The sequence below is a fragment of the Artibeus jamaicensis genome, unplaced genomic scaffold (genome assembly GCF_021234435.1).
Source record: "Artibeus jamaicensis isolate MK-2021 breed Jamaican fruit bat unplaced genomic scaffold, CSHL_Jam_final contig_3126, whole genome shotgun sequence".
NCBI lineage: Eukaryota > Metazoa > Chordata > Mammalia > Chiroptera > Phyllostomidae > Artibeus > Artibeus jamaicensis.
In genome coordinates, this window is record NW_026521723.1 from 10328996 (window position 1) to 10356265 (window position 27270).

At 37.7% G+C, this 27270-nt stretch overlaps 1 protein-coding gene and 1 pseudogene across 1 annotated transcript; both read right to left on the reverse strand.

Moving 5' to 3' along the window:
* Positions 1 to 554: 554 nt before the first annotated feature.
* Positions 555 to 8204, reverse strand: LOC119043011 (cell surface glycoprotein CD200 receptor 1-like). The gene is made up of 4 exons (XM_053663028.1): positions 8183 to 8204; positions 6646 to 6963; positions 6283 to 6531; positions 555 to 682 (listed from the first exon to the last, which is right to left on the reverse strand). The coding sequence occupies exons 1-4, from the start codon at positions 8202 to 8204 to the stop codon at positions 555 to 557; spliced, it is 717 nt and encodes a 238-aa protein (XP_053519003.1).
* LOC119042997 (nuclear transcription factor Y subunit beta-like) lies at positions 4682 to 5248 on the reverse strand (annotated as a pseudogene).
* Positions 8205 to 27270: the final 19066 nt, after the last annotated feature.

The window sequence follows — 27270 nt, forward strand, 5'->3', positions numbered from 1 at the left end:
ACACATGCACACACACAAACACAGGTTGCAACAGGCCTCGCAAACTATCACATGGCCTCTCATAAACACAAAGATATCCAAGAGTAACAGGAGCAGCTGAGCTAGATGTTGAACTCCAAGTTTTCCAACTGGTTGCTTTTTCGTGACATCTCATCAAATTTAAATTGACTTCCAGATTTTTTATTTTCATGCTCTAGGAAAAAAACATAAAATGTACAATTACACAGGAATAAATACAAGCCTCCCGAAGAAGAGATACTGGGAAGTAAACACTTAAGCCCCAGCTAAACTTTATCTCCCCCATTCTCAAAGGGTGGTCTAGGACAGTTCTTTCCCAGGGAAAAACTACGATAAAGCAGAAGTTCTTGTTCTCATGCTGCCCAACTCTGCCTGGGCTGTCAGTTGTTAACAAAGCTTTCATGTCAGGAAAGAGGCTGAGGGAACAAACATAATGCACCAAGAATTGTATCAAACTTTTCCAGGACACTGTAAACTCAAAGTTTTACAATGATGTTTTTCTTTCTATTGAGTTTACATTTTCCAGTCTTCAGTTCCTACCTGCAACCATTTATCCTCTGGAAGCAGAAGAATTCCACAATGACCAGGAAAACCAAGAAAAGAGGGGATTTCACATAGAGTATGGTCAGTAAACACAGCACTGGAAATCCCAGGGGTCCATCACCTTTAAACACAGGCAACACAGGTAGGGCTAGAGTCATTTCAAGGATTCTTCTAATAAACAAATTATAACTGTTACTTGGAAGTAGTGACAATCAAAACACCTTTTAGATCAGAATTCAAATGTTGCTAATGCATCATTCCTTCATGACAGAGTTTAGGAATCATGTCTGTGTTTTACACACAGTTGATTTTTAATCATTATTTTCTGAATGAATAAGTGCACATTAAGTATTTCTAATGCTTCCCAATTTTATAATAAAAAAGGAAGCATACTTTCTAATTTCTTGTGTAAATGTTAGTCCTTTGGAGCATTATTCTTTTTTTTTTTTTTTTTTTTTTTTTTTTTTTTTTTATTTAGTTACTTTTCAAGTACATTTTTTTTTCCTTCCCCCCCCGCCCGGTCTCCCCCTCCCTCCCATTCCCCCCCCCCCCAGTCCTCAACTCTGTGTCTTTCATACTTGTTCCTCAAAATTCCTCCCCCTTTTTCCCCTCAAGTTCCCCTTCCCTCTCCCCTCTGGTCGCTGCCCACTTGTTCTCTATTTCAGCATCTTTGTTTTTATTCTGTTTGCTTGTGTAAATGTTATTCCTTTGGAGCATTATTCTTAATATTTTGGGCACTTCTTAATAATATATTCCACACAGTGAAATGATTTTGTCACTAAGTATCTGCAGCCTTTCGAGTAGGGCATTTTATATTTTCCTTTCACTTATTCATGTATCAAATGGCCTCAGAAATCATTAAAAAAATTGAACTAATTAGGACCACTTTTCTGAAGTCTTTTCTCCTATGAAAATGATAACGAAGAGAATGTGAACTCTAAGTATGGATCTGATTCTTGGCTCCAAGAGGTCAGGTCATCCATTAAACAACCTGCTCAAATACTAAAGTAGAAGAATGTCAAACAATCTCCTGGGCACTGTAAGGGAAGACAATAAAGACACATCACAGCCCTCAAAAAACACACAGTCCAATTGGAGAAATAAGATCCATACAAATGAAAAGATAACTTACCAGAGAGCAAAAACAGTGATAAGTGAGCATTACAAATTGTTAATCACCTAAGCAATTGGAAAGCTTAATCAACATAACTGGGAGGTCAGGGTGAAGTAAGATTTGAACTGAGCCTTACTGACAACAGGATTAACTAGGTTAAAAGAAGAAAGGACTTTTCAAGAACAGGAATTTAAGCAAAGATTTGAAGATGAGTTCATTTAAATCATATTTGAAGCACAGAGTGATATATATAGAAATATAGTCCAGATGATCTGAACCTAATTGTGCAGTCATCAGTATATGTGAGGCACTGGATCAGACTTTGAGGATATGGAAATGAAAGATATGGTTTCCCTTCTCAAGATGCTAAGACTATACTGGGAGTCAGGGAAGTGGTCAGTCCGTTACAGGATCATGGAAGTACTCACACAGAGGTATGCAAGAGGCATTTGGTGAGCAGAGTAGAACAGATGAAACTTCAGGATGAGAAAAGATTATCCCAGGAATACATCAAACTCGTCTAGAAAACTCAATAAGAAGTGAGCAAATGGAATGAAAGAAAAGAGTGTGGGTGAAGAAGTACATCATAGAGAGAGAGAGGTAGAAATTGCATGTGAAAGAAAACAGTAATAAAAGAGCCTAACAATTTTGAGAAACCCAGCAAGGCCCATATGCATGGGGCACAGGCATCAGGAAGATATGAGGCTAAGGAGAGCAGCAGATAGAGATTGTAACCCCTGAGTTTAGCTTTCCAAGGGGCAAAAACAAGCCACTGTGGGCATTTAAGTAGGAGAGCAGCATGTTTCTCATTTCAGAAAGGTTGCCCTGACAACAATGTAGGGGATAAATTGGAGGGGAGTAAACTAGGAACCAGAAGTCCTGTCACAAGGACCTTGCAATAATCTGGTTAAGAAATGATTATGTTCACAACTAAAGCAGTGGGGAGAAAGAGAAATGTCCAGATTTAAGAATGATCTTTAAGATAACAAAACATAGTGACTGACTTGAATATGGGAAATTAAGAGTGATTTGTAGAATATCTTTAATTTTCTGACAAATCATTTATCAAGATATAAAATATAGGCATGGAGCTTATGGAGGACTAAAGGAAAGGAATTCTATTTCATGAATATGCACATTGAGATACCCTTGATATATCCAGCTGTAGCCACCCAATTTGGAGTTGATTTTGATAGTGGTATGGCCAAAGAGAGAAACTGGAGCTAAAAACACACACGTGAGAGGCAATAATTAGGCAATGGTTGAAACCATGAGTATAGATAAAATTGCTCAAGAAACAGGGGTAAAGGCAAGAAGAGGAGAGAGCAAATGATGGAACCCATAGAAATGTCTTTCTTTATGGGAATAGATGGAAAGGAATCTATTTAAGAAGACTAAGAAGTTGACTTAAAATTAGAAAAAGCCAACTGAAAATCTCAGGATGACGGATGAGAAGGAAGGGGAGACCATACCAAATATTATAAAGGAGCTAATTATTTACAAAGAATAAAAAAAATTATATAATACTTAGCATCTGTGTTTCAGTCCTTTCTATCAGAGCATTTTCTGTTCCGAAGATACAAGTTAAAGAGCAGATTCGAGGTAACATAGAAGAAATTATGAGAATAGACTACTCTTTAAAAATTTTAGGATAGGAGTAGATGGCAAAAGCTAAGAGTTTGACAAAGTCATAGCATTTAGTTTATAACTTTGGAGAAAAAAGAGCATGCTTAGAGAAAAAATTTGTGTAACAGAAAAAAAAACAGAACAAAAGAGTACAAAGATAATTAGTGAATCAAGCCTCTGAAGATGTGGAAGGACCTATTCTAAAGAACTTATAGTATAGGTTGAAAATCTGTTCTACAAAACAGAAAGTCGGGTGGGATGGGAGATAAATGCATAGGTCTGATACAAGAAATATACAATAAGAGCCTAGAGTTCAATGGAGATTGATAATGGAAAATAAAGAATAGATGTGAAAATACTGATACATGCTACAGCATGGATGATCCTTAAAGACATTATGCTAAATAAAAGAAGCCAGTCACAAAAGGCCACATATTAAGTTATTCCACTTATTCAAAATGTCTGAAATAGGGAAATCAATAGAGACAGATAGTAGATTAGTGGTTGCCTGAACCTGGAAGAGATGGTGAGAGTGGGGAGTGATAGCTAAGGAGTACCAGGTTCCTGTCAGGAGTGATGAATGTGCTATAACACTGATGTGGTGATAGTTGCACAACTCAGTTGTACACCAGAAGCCACTTAAAAGGGATGAATTAGTATGGTAAATAAGTTAAATCTCAATAAAGATGTTGAAAAAATAAATGTGAAAGACATGGGAATAATTAACAGGATATGATAATTTGTTTGAACTGACCCTTATGTATATATTTTTTAAGATTTTATTTATTTATATTTAGATGGGAGGGGAAGGAGAGAGGAGAGAAACGTCAATGTATGGTTGCCTCTTGTGCGTCCCCTTCTGGGACCTGGCCTGCAACCCAGGCATGTGCCCTGACTGGGAATTGAACTGCGATCCTTTGGTTCACAGGCCCGTGCTCAATCCATTGAGCTACAGCAGCCAGGGTGAACTTGACCCTTATATTTTATTAAAGGCCAAACATCATGAATTACCCAAGCTACTTACTTGAATTACAAAAATAACATGATTAAGTATGAAAATAAGAAACTCTCTACAAATCTTTGATGGTATTGAACTGCAGTATACAATGCACGCAGGAGTCATACAGAGCAACAAACTCACAAACAAAACAAAAATATCTTAATACCTTTAAAATCCAATTTTTCTTCAAACTTGTTCATGAAAATGACTCTCTAGTCAGAATTAAAATCTTAAATAGTCAGGCATTGGGAAATTATATTACCAGTGAGGTCATTGGTAATCTAAGACACATCTTTCACTGGTCATTTCCTTCTAATGTCTCTACTTTGGAACCATATAGACTTTCTTGCTTCTCTATACTCCCCACTCCACCATGGAAACTAAATTTGTTGAACACCAGAAATCTGTTGATATGATGTTGTGTGAACCATAACATTTTGTTGTTGACCATCTGCAGTTATTAAGCCAGCTTGGTAACTAGTTAGTAGATGCCTCCTCTTCTGGTGGCTCATCACGTAGTCCATCTGTAGCTATAACAGTCCCACCAATTCCTTTCACTCCTTTTATTGCCTCTCTAAATTTCTGAAGGTATGATTTTAGAGGTTCTATATAACTGTCAAAGCCTAAGGCAGAGAGATATCAAAGAGAATGTCTTCTCCATTGTTTGTCTTCAATTTCTCTTGATAGTATCTTTCACTTGTTTCAGATGTTATAAAGCTGATGAACTCATGTGCCCATTCTTGAACACTTTTTTTTGCTAGCTTTTGCAATTTTTCCTGTTTGTTCTCTGAAACTTTCTTTTGAACCATTTGTGCCTTCCTGATCATTCCTTTCATGATATCCTGTGTACCATCATAAGGCCACATAACATGACTTCCTCTAATATAGTCTGCAGAAAGTTCTAGTTGAGAAGCACCTGTTGTATAATTGTCACCAGCCATTGTCATTAGATACTGTCAGAACTGTGTTGTCAGTAGCATTCAAGAATACCCATCTAGCCCTGGATGGTGTAGCTCACTGGATTGAGCTCAGAGTTGCAAATCAAAAGGTTGCAGGTTTGATTCCCAGTCAGAGCACATGCCTGGGTCGTGGGCCAGGTTCCCAGTAGGGGGTGCATAAGAGGTAACCACACACTGATGTTTCTCTCCCTTCCTTCCCCTCTCTACCTAAAAAATAAATAAATAAAATCTTAAAAAAATAACTATAATACCTAGTGCATATTAATATAGTAAACATTAAAGCTGATGTCTATTAATATTAATCACTAATATTTGTTAATATGATGAATACAGGAGCAAATGCTTATTGAGAATCAACTATGCAATGGGCAGGCACTATGTTAAATATATATATATATAATTTAAGTAACACAATAATTCTATGAGGCAGTACCATCATCTTCATTTAACAGATGAAAACATCACAGGACAGAGAAATTAAATTATTGTCAAAGTCACACTGCTGATAAATGAGAAGACACGTTATGCCAAAGGCTTTGTACCTAACTACCAGATTACACTCCCTGGAATAATCTGAGGACAGGAACTTTGTCTTTTATTTTTATATTATCAGTTTTCTACATATAAATAACATTCAACACATATTTGGTGAATGAATTGATTAACTGGTTTCAGATGACAAATAGGGGAAGGAAAACTTGATCCTTACTCAGGGCGACAAAGTGGTGACCACTATGAGAAATAATCTCGAAGTAAAAGCCTATAGATCACTAAATTAGCAAACAATATTCTCAGAGCTGCCACACTAAAATATATTCAGAGAATGGACTGGTAAGACATCATCTATTTAATATAAGAAGACGAACAATTTCTATAGCATACTAATGTGTGTCCTAGTTAAGTTTTAGGGAATATCTACAATGAGGAGTCCAAGCTTTCTTTACCTGTGTTTAGTTCATTCATAATCTACTATGGAAGAGAAGACTGCGCCAGTCTTCTCCTGAAAAGAAACAGGTGCTTACCTTGATTCAGCTCTGTGGACAGACTCCAGTTGCCAGCCTCGTGGAAGACAGAGCAGGACACAGTAGACACATTGCTGTCTGCCCAGTGGCAGGTACTCTGGACAGTCACTGTGCCATTGCCCCAATGCTTATGCTCAGGCACACAGTCTCCCTCTGGGGTCCAGGAGATCCAAGCAGCTGGCTTTCCTGCAACTGCCTTGCACACCGCTGTCCTATTCCTGCTGTGAGACAGGGTCACCTCAGGGGCCACTGCAGAGACATAGGGGAAATGCTTTAGTCTTAACACAATAGATATGGAAACAAAAAAGACATTTCCTTCAGTCTCAAATCTGGTTATCTGAAACACCAGTGTATGTTCCTCACCTAACACTTGGAGGTGATATCCATGACAGAAATTCCCATCAGGTGTTATCACTACACACTCATAAAACCCATCATGAGTGATGAGCACTGGGTCAATCTGAAGGGCAGCATTCTGGTCAGGTCTGTAGAGCCAGGTTATTCTCTTGTCAGTACAGTTTGCCTCTGACGTCTCATTTTTCTCTCTCCTGTAGGCTTTGATGCAGGGAGGCTTGTCTCCGAGCGTTATTTTCCATGTTGTTACAATCGCATTCGTCAACCGGACAGGAAGGCAGGAGAGCACAGCCTTTGTGTTCTCCAACACAGTCAGGGAGCTGTTAGCTGGACAACACACACACACACACACATGCAAACATGCACAAAGAATGGTAAAAGAAAGCTTGATAAAGAACTTCACGTGTTAAATTTCCCACAACATATTACGTAAAGTTGTAGTAGACCATTGCTTTGCTGGTGGTCTTATCCCAAAAATATTAGACATATTAAAAAATTAAACATTCATGAAAGTTATATAACATATTAAACTGAATTCAAAGATTAACTCATTTTCCCCTATATTATGTGTTATTGGGTCAACAGGATGTATTACATGTGTGAGACATTTTTAAGTATTTTGAAATAAATTTAGGAATTTTGATATCTATGAAAAAACACGGAAAACACAATTCTCAACTACAAATAAAACTAATGAATCTTTTGGTTAGAAACTACTATACATTTTTATAACTTATGCTAATCATGGTAGAAAATGGAATACATAGTGATATGGTTGTGTCCTACATTTTGATGAGAGAAAATAAATTAGTAATATCAAATCTAAATACTTCACACTAAGGATGGCACTTCAGACAAAAATAAATATGGGAAGTCAGTAGTATTAAAAATAACTAAGATGGCCCTGGCCATGGGGCTCAGTTGGTTAGAGCGTTGTCCCAGGCACCAAAAGTTTCTGGATTCATCCCTGGTCAGAGTATGTATGGGAGGCAACCAATAGATGTTTCATTTTTTCTTTCTCAAATCAATGTCTCTCTCTCAAAGCAATAGACATATCCTCAGGTGAGGATTAAAAATAAAATTAAAACCAAAAAGGATAACTGCTTTCAAAAACTGTGAGAGACAGATTCATGAACAACAAAAACTTTCAGAATTTCAATTTTTAAATAAAGCAGCAAAACTGAGATATGAAAAAAATTAAAACTGAGATGGCATTCAGGTTAACAAGCTAAAAAATTGGAGGTGTAGAATAAGAAAGATGGTAAAATGAACACATTTTTTCCTTCAATCCTTCTTGTTACTCCCAAAGAGTTCAACTAAAAACTTTTCTCACATATTTCGTTCCCATATAATGCTCTAATTATGAGGACTAAATATAGAAATTGACTCATTTTCTCCATCTTTTATAGTAAAAATTAAGCCCTGTAACCTACAAGTAGTTTCCAACACGGAAGCTCACATTTTTCTCATAAGTTGACATGGACATAATGTGTCCATGACTGACAGGGGTTTGCTGAAAGGTGATTAGGTATCTGCTACAACTCACCTGCTACAGAGTGAGTGCCCATAATTTCATCACTTTAACATGAGCAGAAACAACTGTGGTTCTGCAAGGCTGAATTTCTACAGGAACTGAGCTTGCCTGTGCTAAACTCTGCATTTGATATCTCTACTCTCCTCTCTTGGTGTCATCTGCCTCTTCTGTGATAGACTCAGGCCTTTGGATTTCACAGCCAAAGAAAGATCCCTTAACTAGGTGGAGGAAGAGAGAGGATTATAAAGCAGATCTGAGAAGCAGTTACACCCAAGCTACTTCCACCACTCCAGGTGGCATCCCCTTACAGAAGGAAACTCCAACTTGGCAGAGGTCTAGCAGCACACAAGAACATGGCTTGTTGGGAACAACTAGAGTTAGATGTGTGTGAGCAGACATGTGCACAAGGGAAAGATGCTGAAGATAAAATCAGAAAGAAAGAGACAGTTGAGGAAGCAAGTTGTGAAAGCTCTCCAATGTTCTCAGGAGTTGGAACTCTAGCTTGAAAACACTACAAGGCTTTAATGTTTTTGCCTAATATATATATGTATGTATGTATTTGACTCAATTTTTTAGAGAGTATTAGCTAATCATGTAAACATGTGTATTTTAACAAGACCATTGGAGTATCCAAAATAGTAACTCCAATGGTGAGGAATCTAAGCACAGTGGAGATTCTATGTTCTTTCACCTTCCTCCATTTTATAATTTTCAGTCAATCACCCAATCGCCCTTCTCCTTTATGACAGTTCTTACAGAGTTGCTATTGTTTCACCCTTTCTTCACCCTCCTTTTCCCTTTTTAATGCCTGTACTGATCATTTACAATGACCAGGCACTGCCCTATGCTCAATGGCTTTGGCACCTGTCTACACAACTATTCTCCATCCCTCCCAATCAGCCAGAATGATTTCACCTCCTGCTTCACTGGGGATAGAGGGTGGATTCTCATATTTGCTCCAGCACCAGAAGTCATAGCCTGTCTCTTTTGGATTCTTTGCCTGAATACCTCCTACTCTCATCCAGCCTTATACACACAGACAAAATCCAATTGGCTTTCTGGAATTCTTTTCTCACTACCATCCTCTAGTTTAAATCCCCATCATTATGCACCAAGATACTGCAAAAGCCTCCTAACTTCTGTCTCTGTCTCAAAACTCTCCTGTCTTCAATTCATACCTGAAATTGCAACCAGGCCCATTGCTCTATAACACAGATGTGACTCACTCAACTCAAAGACCCTTCAGACATCTCTTGCTGCCTGAAGAAAACATTGGAGTGTCTTTGTGTTGCCTTTGAAAGCCCTTTTTCAAATTGACTCACCTTTCCAATCCCATCACTCCCTACATTGCTCCCACACTTCAGAAAGAAAACACCAAGCACAAGTGCTTGGATATGTCTTTCCTCACATTGTTCCTGTGGTCTGGCTGGCCCTGCCCAACAGTCTTTGTCTATTATAATACTGCTCTTCCTCTAAGGCCCAGTTCACATGATGCCTCCTCCCTGAAGCCTTCTCTGAGCCTTGGTGCTAACAGCTCCCTCCTCCAGACTCCTGGTGCACTTGACATGATCACCATGCTCATGTCTGTGTGCCCCCATAAAACTGAGCTCCCTGAGGGCTCTCTCACAGTCTTGCTCATCTTCCTCATCCTTGTGTTCTCTGTAAAGCCTAGCACAGTGCCTGATGGGAAAAGCTTCATAATTTCCAAATGGAATTCAACTGCTTTGGGGGAGGAGGGGAGGGTCACTCAGGGTCCCCCCCCCCATCACAGCATTCAGATCACCACATTCCTATACGGGGCACAAGGCTGGCCCTCAGACCAGACCATCAGCTGCATCTCTAAGAAAGTTTAACACTCTATTACTTCATATAACCATGGGGGTGGGTGGAAACCAAAAAGTATATTACCTCTTGTAGGCGCTGTTGTATGGTTCTGCTTTCCATCCATAGAAGAAACTAGAAAAATATTCAGAGAAAGTAAATAAAATCAATTTTAGGTAGGTAAGTGAAAGGAAAGCCATTATTTCGCCACAAAATCTTATGTACAACTTGATACAAAATCAGTTAACCATAACTAAATTAAATGCTTTGCAAACAAATTAAAGTTATTTCATCATTTAATGGAATAATATATCAACACATGAAAATTATACTCATAAGCCATTGATCAATGATTTCCCAATTAGGAGACACTTCCTTTAGTACTTGACTACTATTTTGTATGAGGTAACCCTGCCTCCATCCCTTCCCTAGCCACAGTAGATTAGGCCATAACAGGCACCTCGCATGAGTTGGGCTGATCACAGCCTTTTATCCAGGGTCACCCCTAATTAAAATATTTGATCCAGTGGTGGGCATCTGAGGCCACCAGACAAATCAGAATACAGTCTGGAGAATTTTGGAACCAGAACTGAGAAGAGTAGTTCATTCTTCTTCCTTTCCTGTTTTTCCACTCTGTTAATAAATTATGTCAACTTGGCTATACCATGGTTCCCAGATAATGAGTCAAACATCATTCTAGATGTTTCTGTGAAGATATTTTTAGGTTATATTGACATTTATATCACTAGACACTGCATAAAAAAATAGTCTCCATAATGTGGGCAGGCCTCATCAGTGGAACTCCTTAATAAAAAAAGATTGACCTCCTCGGAAAAGGAATTCTGCCAGCAAACTGCCTTCACATTTGAACTGCAAGTTCTTCCTTGGTCTCCTAGCTGCTCACCCAACCTGCAGATTTTGGACTTTCCAAGCTTTTATAACGACATGAACCAATTCCTGAAAATAAATCTTTCTCTCTCCACATGCCTACACACATATCCTGTTGTTCTGTTTCTCTGAGAAACCTTCAGTAATACACCTATCTACCTTGGAAACAAGGAAACAAAAGCAGAGAGAAACAGAAAGAGACAGAGGGGAACGACAGTCTTCAACTAGCTCGAATTGTTTATTTCATACACCCCAAGGTCCCCACGCATTCCTTCTCCTGCATTTTACAGAGTCTCTGACCATCATAGTGTCTTCATCTGCTTCAAGTTTGGTTTCTGAAAAACTTCTGCTTTATGGTATTGTTTTTAAAACACAACAATGTTTTAAAAATCTTTCTTATGATTTAGGATGCTAAGAAATTCTTCCTCTGGACTTAACCATTGAATAAGCATTTATGAGCCATCTGAGAAGAGTGAACTGGACACAAGAAAAGGAAAATTGTAAGTACTTCTATGTGTCAGTTCCTTTCACAGGGACTTATTTAAAGAGAGATTATACTTTTCTTTCTATAATAAATATTTTAGCCATTCTGCACCTGAAATAAGATTGTTGAATTTAGTTCAGTTTGCAACTTAAACCATCATACAAGTACTTTCCCTCCAGACAACACTCATACTTTGGTATATAACAATATTATGTATGTATTTCCGGCTTCATACATGAAATATTAAAAGATAATCTAGTCAAGCACTGAAATGTAATAAAATCGATCATATTTACTGATTCATCAAGCATATTTCTAAATGAAACTGGAAGCGTGTGTACTTTGTGTATACGTGTAGAATAAAGAATACAACTATTATTAGTAGAGCTTAGTGCTTGTTCTGGGTTGAATTATGTTTTCCAAAAGTTCCTATGTTGAAGTTCTTAGGCCTGTTTCTCAAAATGTGATCTTATTTGACAATAAACTCACAACTATTAACAACAGAACCTAAAAGAAAATTAAAACAAAAACAAACTAAGCAAACAACTAGAACAGGAACAGATTCACAGAAATGGAGATCACATGGAGGGTTATCAGTGGTAAGGGGGAGGGGGAGGATGGGGGAAAAGGCACAGGGAATAAGTAGCATTAAATGATAGGTACAAAATAGACAGGGGGAGGGTAAGAATAGTATAGGAAATGTAGAAGCCAAAGAACTTACATGTATGACCCATGGACATGAAGTAAAGGGGGCAGAAGGTAAGTTGGAAGGCGTGTGCAGGGTGAAGGGGAATAGGAGGGGGGAGGGAACAACTGTAGTAGCAAAATCAATAAAATATATTTTAAAAATAAAAAATGAAAATAGATTATTTGCAGCTGTGATTAGTTCAAAGTCACACTGGACTAGAGTGAATCCCTAATTCAATGTAACTGGTATCTTTATAAAATGGGGAACTCTAACACACAGACATGCTCACAGGGAGAACACCATGTTAAATTGGAGTTATGGTACCACAAGCTAAGGAGCAGCAGAAGCTAGGACAGAGTCTGACACAGATCCTTCCCTAGAGCCTTCAGAGAGAGCATGGCCCTTCCAACACCTTGATCTCAGACTTCTAGCCTCCAGACTAAGACAATAAATTTCTGTCACCCAAAGCACTCAGTTTGTGGTACTTGTTTCAGCAGTACTAGCAAACTAATGCAGTACCACTGACTTTTTCATACTAATGGATCAGTAATTAAAAAATTTTTAATCCCTCTATTGAAGTATGATTGACATGTGAAAATGGTATGTATTAAATGTATACAATTTTATGAGTTTAGGCATAAGTATTCACCCATAAAACCATTACCAACATCAAGGCCAAAAATATCTTCATCACAATACAAAGTTTCTTTCCATTCCCTTTATTATTATTATTATTATTATTATTTTATTATTAATGTGTGTATGTGGTAAAAACTTACAGTAGGTTATTTATTGTTAGCTATGGACACTAGGCAATTCTCTAAATTACCTAGTAATTCTCTAAAACATATTTATCTTACATAAATGAACTTTGTACCCCTTGACCTTCACCTCCCCACTTTCTCCTCCCCAGCCCCTGGCAATCGCCATTCTAGTCTCTGCCTCTATCACGTTGACTATTCTAGATTCTACATATAAGTTAGATCATACAGTATTTCTCTTTCTGTGAATGGTTTAGTTCATTCACCCTAATGTCCTTCAGGTCCATCCGTGTTGTTACAAAATTTATTTTTTTAAAGACTGAATAACATTCCATTGTATGTATTTGTCACATTTTATTTACCCACTTACCCATCAGTGGACACCCAGGTTGTTCCACCTGTTGGCTACAGTGATCAATGCTGCAGTGAACACGGGAGCTCAGGTGTCTCTTTGGGACCCTAGTTTCAATTTTTCTGGATAAATACCCAAAAGCAGAAGGTATAAAAATTATGATAGATCTATTTTTAATTTTTTGAAAAATCTTCATACTGTTTCCACAATGGCTGCACCAATTGCATTCCCACCAACAGTGCACCAGGGTTCCCTTTACTCCACAACCTCACCAACACTTATCTTTTGTTCTCTTGATAATAGCCATCCTAAAACATGTAGGTAATACCTCATTATAGTTTCAATTAGGATTTACTTGATGATTAGTGGTGTGCAGCACCTTTTCATATACCTGTTAACCATTATGGCATCTTCTTTGGAGTTATATTTATTCAAGTCCTTTGTCTATTTTTTAGTTGGGTTATTTGTTATTTCAATATTGAGTTATAGGAGTTCACTAAATATTTTGGATATTAGTCTCTTATAAAATGTAGTTATGCACCACATAGCAAAATTTGAGTCAATGGCGGACTGCATATGCAATGGCAGTCCCATAAGATCATAATAAAACTGAAAAATTCCTATTGTCTAGTGATGCTGTAGCTGTCATTATGTTGCAGTACAATGCTGATGTGTGTGTCTGTGGTGATGCTGGTGTAAACAAACCTACTGTGCTGCCAGTCGTATAAAAGTATAGCACATATGGGGAGGAGAAAATGCAGACAGCTGTACTTAAACAATAATAAAGTAATTTTTAAAAGTTTAGCACATAAAATTATGTACAGTAACCACATAATTTTAAACTACTCAATAATGATAAAAACAACTTTGTTGCTACTTTATGTATGTGCTGCTCTATATTTTTATTGTTATTCTAGAGTACACTCTTTCTACTTATAAAAATATAGTTTGTTATAAAATGGTATAAAATGTTAAGCCTGCAGCAGCCTCATAAGTTTTGCGCTTATTCTGCCTCTCGATTGCATCATTTTCTCTCGTGCTTAATTTAATCTTACATTGTTTTGTACAGTAACAGACTGTAGAGGCGTGTAGCCTAGGAATGATAGGCTATACCATATAGCCTAAGTGTGTAGTAGGCTACAGCATCTTGGTTTAAGTAAGCATATGCTATGATATTTGCACAGGGATAAAACCACCTAATGACAAATTTCTCAGAATGTATCTCCATCGTTAAGTGCTGCATGACTCTATTTGGATTATAAATATTTTCTCCCATTTTAATAAATTTTTATTTTTTACTTTAGAGAAAGGTGAAGGGAAAGAGAAAGAGAGGGAGAGAAACATCAATCAGTTGTCTCTTGTACATGCCCCAGTCTGGGACAAAACTCTAAACTGAGTCATGTTCCCTGACTGGAAATTGAACCAGTGACCTTCTGGTTTGTGGGAGATGATGTCCAACCAACTGAGCCACACTGGCAGGGTCAGTATTTTATCCCATTCTGTTGCTGTTTTTTAAATTTTATTGATTGTTTTCTTTGCTACACAGGAGCTTTTTAGTTTGATGTCATTTTACTTGTTTATTTTTGCTTTTATTACCTGTGCTTTTGACATTATACCCAAAATATCATTTTCAAGACCAATGTCAAGAAATATTTTTCCTATATTTTCTTCTGGGAGTTTTACAGTCTCAGATCTAATGTTTAAATCTTTCATTCATTTTGGGTTTATTTCTGTGTACTGTATAAAAATACATCAGGCTCCCTCAGAATCATGTATTGAAGAGACTATTCTTTCCACATTTTGTATTTTTGACATCCTTGTCAGATGCTAGTTCACTATATAACCATGGTTTTATTTCTGGAATCTCTGTTTCATTGTTGATTATATAGTTTTGTAATGTAATTTAAAATCAAGATAAGTGATGCATCAAACTTTGTTCTTATTGTTAAGGATTATTTTGGCTATTTGGGTGTCCTTGTGGTACCATATGAATTTCAGAACATTTTTTTTCATTCTGTAAAAAAAAAAACATTGGAATTTTGATAGAAATTTTATTGAATCTATATATCATTATTGGTAGTGTGGAAATTTTAACATTATTTATTCTAATCTACAAACATGGTACTGTCCATTTATTTGTGCTTTCTTCAATTTCTTTCACCATGTTTTATAGATTTTAGTGTATAGATCTTTCACCTTTTGATTATATTTACACTAAGTATTTTTATGTTATAAATAAAACTTTTTTCTTAATTTTTAGGGGGTAGGTCATTGATCTTGTAGAGAAATTAACTGATTATTGTATGTTGATGTATTATCCTGAAACATTACTAAGTTTGTTTATTAGTTCTTAGAGTTTTGGGATGGAATATTTAAAGGTTTCTATATATAATATCTTGTCTTCTGTAAACAGTTGCCTTTTATTTTATTTTCTTGCCTAATTGCTCTCACTAGCACTTCCATTGTTATGCAGAACAGAAGTGACAAGAGTGAGCATCCTCCTCTTGTTCCTAATCCTGGAGAAAATGAGTTCAGCTTTTTACTATTGAATATGATGTTAGCTGTGGGCTTGTCATATATGGCCTTTATTGTGTTGTGTTCATTTCTTCTATATCTAACTTGTTGAGACTGTCATGAATTAAAGTTGAATTTTGTCAAATGCTTTTTCTGTATCTATTGAGATGATCATGATTTTTATCCTTCATTTTCTTAATGTGATCTACAACAATTACTGGTTTGCATCAGTTGAACCATTCTGCATTCCACAATAAATCTGACTTGATTGTGGTGTGGGGTCTTTTAACGTGTGTTAAATTTAGTTTGCTAGTATTTTATTGAGGATTTTTGCATCTAAGTTCATAAGGAATTTCCTTTTCTGGCCTTGGTATCAGGGTAATGCTGGCCTCATAACATGAGTTTGGGAGTGTTTCATTCTCCTCAATGTCTCAAAGAGTTTCAGAAAGATTGCTATTAATTCTTCTATGGTAGAAATTACCAGTGAAACCATTTGGTTCTGGACTACTTTTTGTTGTGGGGTTTTTAATCGATTGATTCAATCTCATTACTAGGAGTTGGTCTGTTCAGATTTTCAGTTTCTTCATGATTCAGCCTTGGTTAAGTTACATGTTTCTAGAAATGTATCCATTTATTCTAGGTCGTTCAATTTGTTGGCATATAATTATTTATAATAATCCACTGTGATCCTTCGTATTTCTGTGGTATCAGTTGCAATACCTCCTCTTTTATTTCTAATTTTATTTGAATCTTGTGTCTATTACTTATTTCATCTACATAAGGGTTAGTCAATTTTGCTTATCCTTCTAAAAAACAGTTCTTAGTTTCATTAATCTTTTCTATTTTTTTCTGGTCTGTGTTTTTTTCCTGCACTAATCTTTGTTATTTCCTTTCTTCTGCTTGTGGTTTTGCATTCCATGCTTTCAGTTTCCTGCAGTCAACCATGGTCTAAAAATGTTAAATAAAAGTTCTCAAAATAAACAATTCACCGGGTTTAAAATGCACACTATTCTGGCAGGTGTGAGGAAATCTTGGATTGTCCTACTCCATCTTGCCCGGGATATGAATCGTCCTTTTGTCCAGCATATCCACACTGTACATCCTACCCACCCATCAGTCACCCACAAGCAGTTTTGGTTATCAACCGACTGTTGTGGAATCACTGTACTTGTGTTAAGTAACTCTTATCTTACTTATAATATCTCAAAAGTGCAAGAGGAACAGTACTGGCAATTCAGATATGACAAAGGGCAGTCATAAAGTGCTACCTTTAAGTGAAAAGTTAAGCACAATAAGATATTTGAGAGACCATATTTATATAACTTTTCTTACTATGTATATTGTTATAATTGTTCTATTGTATTAGTTCTGTTGTTAATCTCTTACTGTGCCTAATTTTATTAGTTCTGTTGTTAATCTCTTACTGGGCCTAATTTAAGCTATGTATAGTTATATAAAGTGTGTGTGTGTGTATATATATATATATATATATATATAGAGAGAGAGAGAGAGAGAGATACTTTTTAACACAAACTATGTAAATTACACACACACACACACACATATATATATGCTGGTCAACAATTCTGGTCCCCTCAGTGTTCTGTATGATGCTGCAAGATGGAGGTGGGCCTGCAAAGTTGGGAAGAAAGCTGGGTGCTCATTTTGCTCACACTTTTCCCAGGGGAGAAATGACAAGTTGAAGGAGTCTCTCCTAGCACTGAGCTGTGTTGCATTGGGGAGCGGGTGACACAGATAAAGTATAACTGTTCTTACTCCCCTCAATGCATCTATTTCAGATTTTTTTTTGCTTCATTGAGGTTCTATGACCTCTCATCTGGACTCCCAGGCTCTCATAAAGGTATTCTCATTCATGAGTGGTTTTTAAAATGTGTTTCTGTGGAGGTTTGGGGGTTGCAATCTCCTATTCTGCAATCTTGCTGACATCCAAGGGATCTGTAATTTTAACCAACATTTCTATTGCATCATCAGTAAAAAATGTCAACACAGTAAGAAGGACAAATAATGTCATTGTATTATCATTACCATCATCATCATCATCATCATTATTATTATTATTATAAAAATCACCTTTCCCTTCTGGAAACACTTAAAGGGTCTTGGTGACCCCCAGGCATCTGAGAACCATACTCTGAGAACCACTACAATAGTCATTACCCTATCTGTTTCCCAAAGGACCTGTGACCAGGTATTTGGAATCACTCACTGGGGAACAAGTAATATCAAGATATTTTGAGGGCTGTTTGAATACACATCTGAGTTTATCCTGATATCCAATGACATAAAGGACCATCATGGGCCTTCTGTTAGAGAATGGGCACACAGGGTAATAAAAGAAACCTTGGCTCTGGTTCCTGTCACAGTGGGCTATCTAAGTCTACAACCCATCAGTAGTGATTTTCCCAGTCACTAAATGCTTAATTAAAATGGACATATTTAACAGTTGTAAGACCTTCTTATTGCTTCTTTGATCTTTAAATTAACAGCCATTATTTTTCTTTTTAAAGGCCAAATGAAACTCCTGAAACTGACCACTCTGGCCAGGATAGTAAATAAAAATGAATATCACAGACCTAAGGATGAGTATCCTTTCAAAGCTTAAAGGATACTAAAATAGTCTAACTTGTTCCCCTTCAAATCATCACTTTGACACCTGCAAATCACTGGATAGTGAATTACAATGGCCTAATGCAAACTTAACCAAGTAGGAACCCTAACAGCAGCTGCCCATCAAGAAAAAAGTATCTTTACTAAGGGCACTTTAACCAATGTCAGTGTGTAGCTATGGATCTGGACAATGCATTATTTTCAATATCCATCAGAGGGAACATCGAAAGCAGATGTATTCATCCCAACAGGATACAGTGTACAAATATGGTCTTGCAATGGGGCTACTTAAATTTCCAATCTCATACACATTGTAATCTAAAAGACCTAGACCATCTGAGCATTCCATAGAACATCACTTTGGTTTCCTATATTAATGACATAATATTAATCATACCCTATGGCCAAGAAGTGGTAAGTATTATAGATACCTTAGCAAATGGCATGTATTCTAGAGGTACGAAAATAAACTCCATGAAGATCCATCCAGGCATGGCACATTGGTCATTTTAACAGTCTGGACCTACCAGAACAGCTCCTCCAAAGTAAAAAACATGCTATTTCACTGTACTTCAAACTACTAAGTAACACAACACCTGGTTTCAGAGGCAGCATGTTGCACATTTGAGAATACTACTCTGACCTACTTACAGGCTAACACAGAAAGTTGCTAGTTTTGAGTAGGTCAAGAAAAGTACACCAACACTGTTTATAAGACCAGGCAGATCTCATGCTACCAGAGAATAGTGTGGCTAAGAAAGATTCCATGTGGAGCCCCAGACAAGCATAGTAGGAGAGTCACAATACCGGCCCTTGGGGTTCTGGGGCAATGCCATGTCATGAGAAGTAGAGAAGAATTCATCTTTTGAAAACAGCTCATAATACATTATTGTGTCCTGGTAAAAATTGAGTGTTAAATCATGGGATGTGAAGTGACCATGCAACTAGAATGAGCTGTCATAAACTGGGTAATCTCAGACCCACCAAATCATAAACTCAAGTGGGTCTAGAAGCAATCCATTAAAAAATGAAAGTGCTATGTCTGGGGTCAGGCTTCAGAAAATGAAGAGGACACAAGTAACCTGAGTGAACAAAGGGGCCAGACCTCCATCCCTTATACCACTGTTGCACTGACATCTCCCCCTCAGTTCACATCTAAGTCCTCTTGGGGGTTCCCTACAACCTGAAGACAAGTTTAGTTTATTGATGGGTTGCCTCAGTATGGAGGTCTGAGCCAAAGAGGACAGTTACTGCACTAGAGCCCTGAAAGACAGTTGTGAGGGAAGATAGCTACTGAATACCAGTAGGTAAGATTTTGAGTGGTACATTTGGTAAATCCACTTTTATGGGGAGTAGGGAAAGATGCTCAAGTAAGAAAATAGATGAGCAGTGGAAAATGGCTTGGCATGTTGGTTAGCAGCCCAGAAGATTGAAATTGGACAGTTCGGGATAAGAAGGTCTAGAACAGAGGCATGAATATTCATCCAGAAATTGCTGGTCTGGTGGAACAGCCTCTTGAAGGCACACTTTGGATATTATCTCCTATGAGGATACATGCATCATCCTTCAGGACAGTTCTATTTTCCCAGTAAGTAGAATACATGGGCCTGAAAGCAAAGAGAAGAAGTAAGAGTGGGCCCATTCACCATCATTCCTTGGGAAATTTGTGCTTCCAAATCCTAGTAATTTTAGATTCTGAAGGCCTGGGGTCCTGGATCTTAGTCTGGAGATACTTCTTCAAGAAAACACAGTAAGAGTTCCTTTAAGCTATAGCTGCCTGCTGCTAGACCAGCAGGTGCAGAAGGGAATTAATTGCTTTATTGGCAGGGGTAATGGACCCTGACTATCCTGAATTAATAAGACAGCTTTTATATAATGGGCACAGGGAAGAATATGCCTTTGCTACTTCTATCACCAGTTTGTAACTGCAAATCCGTAAGGGGTGGGGGGGAGGCCTTAGAAGGGCCTGATAACCAGGCCTCAGAAACCTAAGTGATGAGGGTGTGGTCACCGCACTAGGAAAACCACATAGACAAGTAGAACTGCTAGCCAAAAAAGAGAGCTGGTATCAGTTATGACCTTGGGACCAACTACAGCAGCAGGGTCTATAACATGCCCACTACCCTCTTTTTCTTGCAAACTGTAACTAAAAAGAATCCTGGGAAATCTATTCACAATTCTATAGACAAGTCCCTGAATGCTTTCAAAGTCACATACAGATTTTACCCTGGGCAGCAGCCTTCTCTGTTCAAAAAAGGTACAGCTATTAACTTGCCATTGTTATTCAAAGTACCTTAAATGCTGTATCGCCCACTTCCCCCCTCCCCCTTCCCCCAACTAGAGGCTGAGGGGATTTTCTACTATTTTCAGGGGACACTCTCTCTGCACTCCATTACAATAGCACAAGTGGTTTGTTTTAATATACTTAACAGGAAAGGGGTTGGGGAACACAAGCACCCAGTTTTTTTTAATTGATTTGAGGATGGGAAAGAAAGAGAAAAACATTGATCTGTTGCATGCCATCCTTGGTTGATCCCTGCATGTGCCCTGACTATGGATCAAACCCTCCTCCCTGGAACATCAGATCCATGCTCCAACCAGCTGAGCTATCCTGCTAGGGCAACCAGGGAACTGTTTAGAGCTCCTTGATTAAGATTCAGCCCCAACTCTGCCCCAAAATTGGTCTTCATGACTCTTAGCTCCCCAGTGGACTCTTAGTCCTATCTTTTGAGTCATCTCTTCCTTTTTATGAAAGATAACATGTTTGCAAGTCATCCTAAATCCCCTCAAATAGGCAACAGTTAGCCTCGGTGAGCCCCAGGCACAGCACTAGCAGTGGCCAGACTAGATTCACAGCTTGGCTTTACTGGAAATCTCCAAGCCCTGCACAAGTAGTAGCCATCTCAGATGGCTTTATAGTTCAGAAGGGTGGCCCAGGCAAAACACAGGTGGGGGCTGACCTTGGCCCATGGTAGACCAAGGAAACCTCAGGGCTAGTGGAGCTAGAGGATAGCTACAATCTTGTCGGAGCACCAGCGCCCTGCCCCTGAAAAGCTGATCTACCATGGGGGGTGGTGAAGATTGGTGATAAGAGGTCACAACCAATCCTTGCAGCTGACTGGCCTGGGTAAATCCCTCCAATTGACCTAACAATAGCAACCAAAGCTCAATGGCAGGAGGAGGGTGTACTCAACCCACACAGAGGACCCACCTTGAATACCCAGCTTGGGTGATAGGGGAAGCTGTGCCGCTGGACCTACAGAACACCTACCACATTAGGCTACACGACCAAGGCACAGAGTCAAAGCAGCTCTGTGGAAACAAACACAGAGAAACCACCAAAATGAGACAAAGAAACATGGCCCAAATGAAAAACAGATCAAAACTCCAGAAAAAAAAAAGAACTAAGTGAAATAGATACAAGCAATCTAACAGATGCAGACTTCAGAACACTGGTTATAAGGATGCTCAAAGATCTTAGTGAGGACCTCAACAGCATAAAAAAAGATTCAGTCAGAAATTAAGGAGACACCAATTGAAATAAAGAACAATTTACAGGGGAACAACAGTAGAGTGGATGAAGCCAAGAATCAAATCAATGATTTGGAATGTAAGAAAGTGAAAAACAACCAATCACAACAGTAATAAGAAAAAGAATCCCAAAAAATGAAGATAGTATAAGCAGGCTCTGAACAACCTCAAGCCTTCCAACATTTGCATCACAGGGGTGCCAGAAGGAGAAGAGAAAGAAATTAGAAATCTATTTCAAAAAGTAATGAAAGAAAACCTCCCTAATTTGCTAAAGGAAATAGACATGCAAGTCCAGGAAGCAGAGAGAGTCCCAAACAATATGGATACAAAGAGGCTCACTCCAAGACACATCATAATTAAAATGCCAAAGGTTAAAACTAGAAAATCTTTTTTTCCTTTCTTTTTTTATCTTTATTATATTTTTTTCATTTTTTATTATATCTTTATATGATAAAGATTTAGTCCCCTTAAACTTCCCACCACCCAGCAATCACCACAATGTTGTCTATGTCCATGAGTCCTTTTTCCTTTTTGCTCAATCCCTCACCCCTCTGTCCTTCCCCCACACCACAAACTATCATCTGCTCTCCATCTATGAGTCTGTTCATTTTGCTTGTTAGTTCAGTTTGTTCATTAGATTCTAAACATGAATGAAATCATATAGTATTTGTCTTTCTCTGACTTATTTCACTTAGCATAATGTTCTCCAGGTCCATCCATACTGTTGCAAAGGGTAAAATTTTCTTCTTTTTTACACCCAAGTAGTATTCCATTGTGTAAATGTCCCATAGTTGTTTTATCCACACTTCTATTGATGGACACTTGGCCAGCTTCCATATCTTGGCAATTGTAAACAATGCTGCTATAAACACAAGGGTGCTTGTGTTGCTTCAAATTAGTGCTTTGGTTTCCTTCAGATACATCCCCAAAAGTAGAACTGCTGGGACAAAAAGCAGATCCATTTTTAATTTTTTGAGGTATTCTCATTCTGGTACCATTTCTGGAAATGCCAGAAAATCAAACTTCAGGGAACGCCAACAACCAAGGAATTAAAACAACAGTCAGCCCTGGCTGGTGTGGCTGAGTGGATTGAGTGTCAGACTGCAAACCAAAAGGTCGCTGGTTCGATTCCCTGTCAGGGCACATGCCTGGGTTGTTGGCCAGGTTCCCAGATGGGGGCATGTGAGAGGCAACCACACGTGGATGTTTCTCTCACTCTCTTTCTCTCTCCGTTCCCCTCTCTAAAAATAAATAAATCTTAAAAAAAAAAAAAAAACAGTCAAACAGAACAACCAGACCGGTAAGGCAGCGGACCACATAAGCTGACTCAGAAAAACCACTGTGACCTTAGGGGAAACTGAGACCCAGAGGTGGATGTGGACTACAGTGGTTGCTGCGGTGGAAAAAACCCACCTCACATGAGAGTTCACTGAAAAGTGCACTAGAAACCAGCAGGAGAGCTGCATTATTCCCTCTCCCGCCCCTCCCCCACAGGCAGCTCTGGAGTACAGCAGAGGGTTGCCCTTCCCCGATGAATACCTCAGGCCCGCCCCCTTTCAATTTATCAGGGGCCCCAAACAAAGAAATGGGGCTAAAATAAAAAAACAGAGCAAAGCCTCAGAAAAAGAGCCAAGTGAGGAGGATATAGCCAACCTATCTGATAGAGAATTTAAGGGCCTGGTAATCAAAATGCTCACAAAACTGATTGAGCTTGGATGAAAAATGAAAGATATCCAAAATGAAGTAAGGCAAAATATTCAGGGAACCCACAGTGATAGGAAGAAAGCCAGGACTTCAAAGCAACAATTTTGAACAAAAGGAAGAAATAAACATCCAACCAGAACAGAATGAAGAAACAAGAATCTAAAAAAATAAATAGAGGCTGAGGAATCTCTGGGACAACCTTAAACATTCCAATATCTGAATTATAGGGGTGCCAGAAGGAGAAGAACGACAGCAAGAAAGTGAAAACTTATTTGAACAAATAATAAAGGAAAACTTCTCCAGTCTGGCAAAGAAACTAGACTTTCAGGAAGTCCAGGAAGCCCAGAGAGTCCCAAAGAAGTTGAATCCAAGGTGGAACACACCAAGACACATCATCATTAGTTACCCAAGATTAAAGAGGAGAGAATCTTAAAGCAGCAAGAAAAAAGGAGATAGTTACTTACAAAGGAGTTCCCATAAGGCTATCAGGTGATTCCTCAAAAGAAACCTTGCAGGCAAGAAGGGGCTGGAAAGAAGTATTTGAAGTCATGAAAGGCAAGGACCTACATTCAAGATTGCTCTATCCAGCAAAGCTATTATTTAGAATGGAAGGTCAGACAAAGTGCTTCCCAGATGAGGGCAAGTTAAAGGAGTTCATCATCACCAAGCTCTTATTGTATGAAATGTTAAAGGAACTGAACTAAGAAGAGGAAGATAAAAAATATGAACAATAAAATGACAACAAACTCACAACTATCAACAATGGACTTAAAAAAATAAAAGAAAGAAAAACAATGAAAAAAACTAAGCAAACAACCAGAACAGGAACAGAATCAGAGAAATTGACATCACATGGAGGGTTTTCAGTGGGGAAGGGGAGAGGAGGAATACAGGGGGGAAAGGTACAGGGAAGAAGAAGCATAATTGGTAGGCATGAAATAAACAGGAGAGGTAAAAAATGGTATAGGAAACAGAACTCAAAGAACTTATATGTACAACCCATGACCATGAACTAAGGGGGGGAGGATGCTGGAGGGTTCAGGGTAGAGGGGGGATAAAGGAGGGAGAAATGTAATAGCATAATCAATAAAATATAATTAAAAAGAAAAAAAGAATCACCCAAGATATTGTGGCACTGAATGATGCATTAGATCAAATGGTCTTAACTGATATGTATAAAAAGTTTCATCACAAAGAAGCAAAATACACATTCTTTTCAAATATACATGGAACATTTTCAAAGATAGACCACTTGATAGGACACAAAGCAACCCTCAACAAATTTAAGAAAACTGAAATCATATCAAGCATTTTCTCAGACCACAAAAGGTTGAAACGAATCTCAAGGAGAAAATTCAAAAATACTCAAACTGATGGGAGAAATAGACAAAAAACTGTACTTGAAAAATAACTAAATAAACATTTAAAAAAATATTCAAACTCATGAAGATTGAATAGCATGCTATTAAGCAATAAATGGGTTAAGAATTAGATCAAGGAAGAAATCAAAACTTTCTGGAAACGAATGAAAGTGAATACACTGCAGACTATGGGACACAGCGAAGGGAATCTTGAGAGGGAAGTTCATGGCAATACAGGCTGACCTAAAGAAGATAGAAACATTACAAACAGACAACCTAAACCTACACTTACAAGAACTGGAAGAACAACCACAAACAAAGCCCAGAGCAAGTAGAAGGAAGGAAATAAGATCCGAGCAGAATTAAATGGCATAGAGACTAAAAGAACCATTCAAAGGATCAATAAATTCAGAAGATGGTACTCTGAAAAGTAAAACAAAACTGACAAGCCTTTAACCAGATTCATCAAGAAAAAAGGGAGAGGACCCAAATAAACGCAATCAGAAATGAGAGAGGAGAAATTACCACAGACGTACAAAGGATTGTCAGAAATTACTATGACACACTATATGCCAAGAAATTTGAAAACCCAGGTGAAATGGACAAATTTCTAGAAAAATATAATCTTCCAAAACTCAAAGGAGAAGAAGCAGAAAGCCTAAAAAGACTGATAACAGCTAGTGAAATTGAAGCAATAATCAAAAAACTCCAGGCACGCCAAAACCCTGGACCAGACAGTTTCACACAAAAATTCTACAAAACATTCAAGGAAGGGCTAACCCCTATCCTTCACAGACTATTCCAAAAAATCCAAAATAAGGAAGAGTTCCAAACTCTTTTTATGAGGCCAGCATCATCTTAATCCCAAAATGAGACAAAGACACAACAAGAAAAGAAAACTACAGGCCAATATCACTGATGAACATAGATGCTAAAATCTTCAACAAAATATTGGCAAACCATATACAGAAATACATTTAAAAGATCATAAACTTTGATCAAGTAGGATTCATCCCAGGCATGTAAGAACAGTACAATATTCACAAATCAATAAACATAATACATCACATAAACAAAAGCAAAATAAAAATCCCAATATATTAAGTGCTGAAAAAGAATTTGATAAGGTACAGCACCATTTATGATAAAAACACTCAGCAAAGTGGGAGTAGAGGGAACATTCCTCAACATAATAAGAGCCATATACAAAAAACTACAGCCAACATTATAATCAATGGGCAAAAATTAAAAGCTTTCCCACTAAGATCAGGAACAAGACAAGGGTGTTGCTTTCAACACTTCTATTCAACACAGTATTGGAAAACTTAGCCACAGTGATCAGACAAGAAGAAGAAGTAGAAGGCATCCAAATTGGAAAGGAGAAAGTAAAACTGTCATTGTTTGTAAATGGTATGATAGTGTACATAGAAAACCCTATAGACTCCACCAAAACACTACTCCACCTAATAAGTGAATTTGGCAAAGCAGCAGGATACAAAGTCAATATTCAGAAATCAAAGGCATTTTCATACACCAACAATGAAATATCAGAAATAGGTATTAAGGGGGAAAATCTATTTACTATATCAACACAAAAATATAGTACCTAGGAATAAACTTAACCAAGGAGATAAACAACCTGTACTCAAAAAACTACACAACACTGAAGAAAAAAATAAGGAAGACACATATAAATGGAAGCATATACCTTGTTCATGGATTCGAAGAATTGTCATCATCAAAATGCCCATACTACTCAAAACAATTTACAGATTCAATACAATCCCTATTAAAACACCAGTGATATATTTCACAGATGTAGAACAAATATTTCAAAAATTTTATGGAACCATAAATGACCCTGAATAGCTGTAGCAATTTTGAGAAAGAAGAACAAAGTAGAAGATAACAAAATACTCTATGTTGAACTATATTACAAGTCTATGCTTTTCAAAATAGTCTGGTACTGGCATAAGATCAGACACATACATCAGTGGAATAGAATAGAGAGCCCAGAAAAAAACCCAAGTCTCTATGGTCAATTAATACAGGATAAAGAGGGCAGATCTATAAAATGGAGTAAAAATAGCCTCTTGAACAAATGGTGTTGGGAGATCTAGACAGCCAAATGCAAAAAAATAAAAAATAAAACTCTACCACCAACTTTCATCATACACAAAAATAAACTCAATAGGGATAAAAGACTTAAATATAAGTCGCAAACCATAAAAGTCCTAGAGAAGAACATAAGCAGGAAAATCTCAGGTATTCCACGCAGCAATGTTTTCACCAATATGTCCCCTACAGCAAGGGACATAAAGAAAAGAATTTTAAAAATGGGACTTCATTAAAATACAAAGCTTCTGTA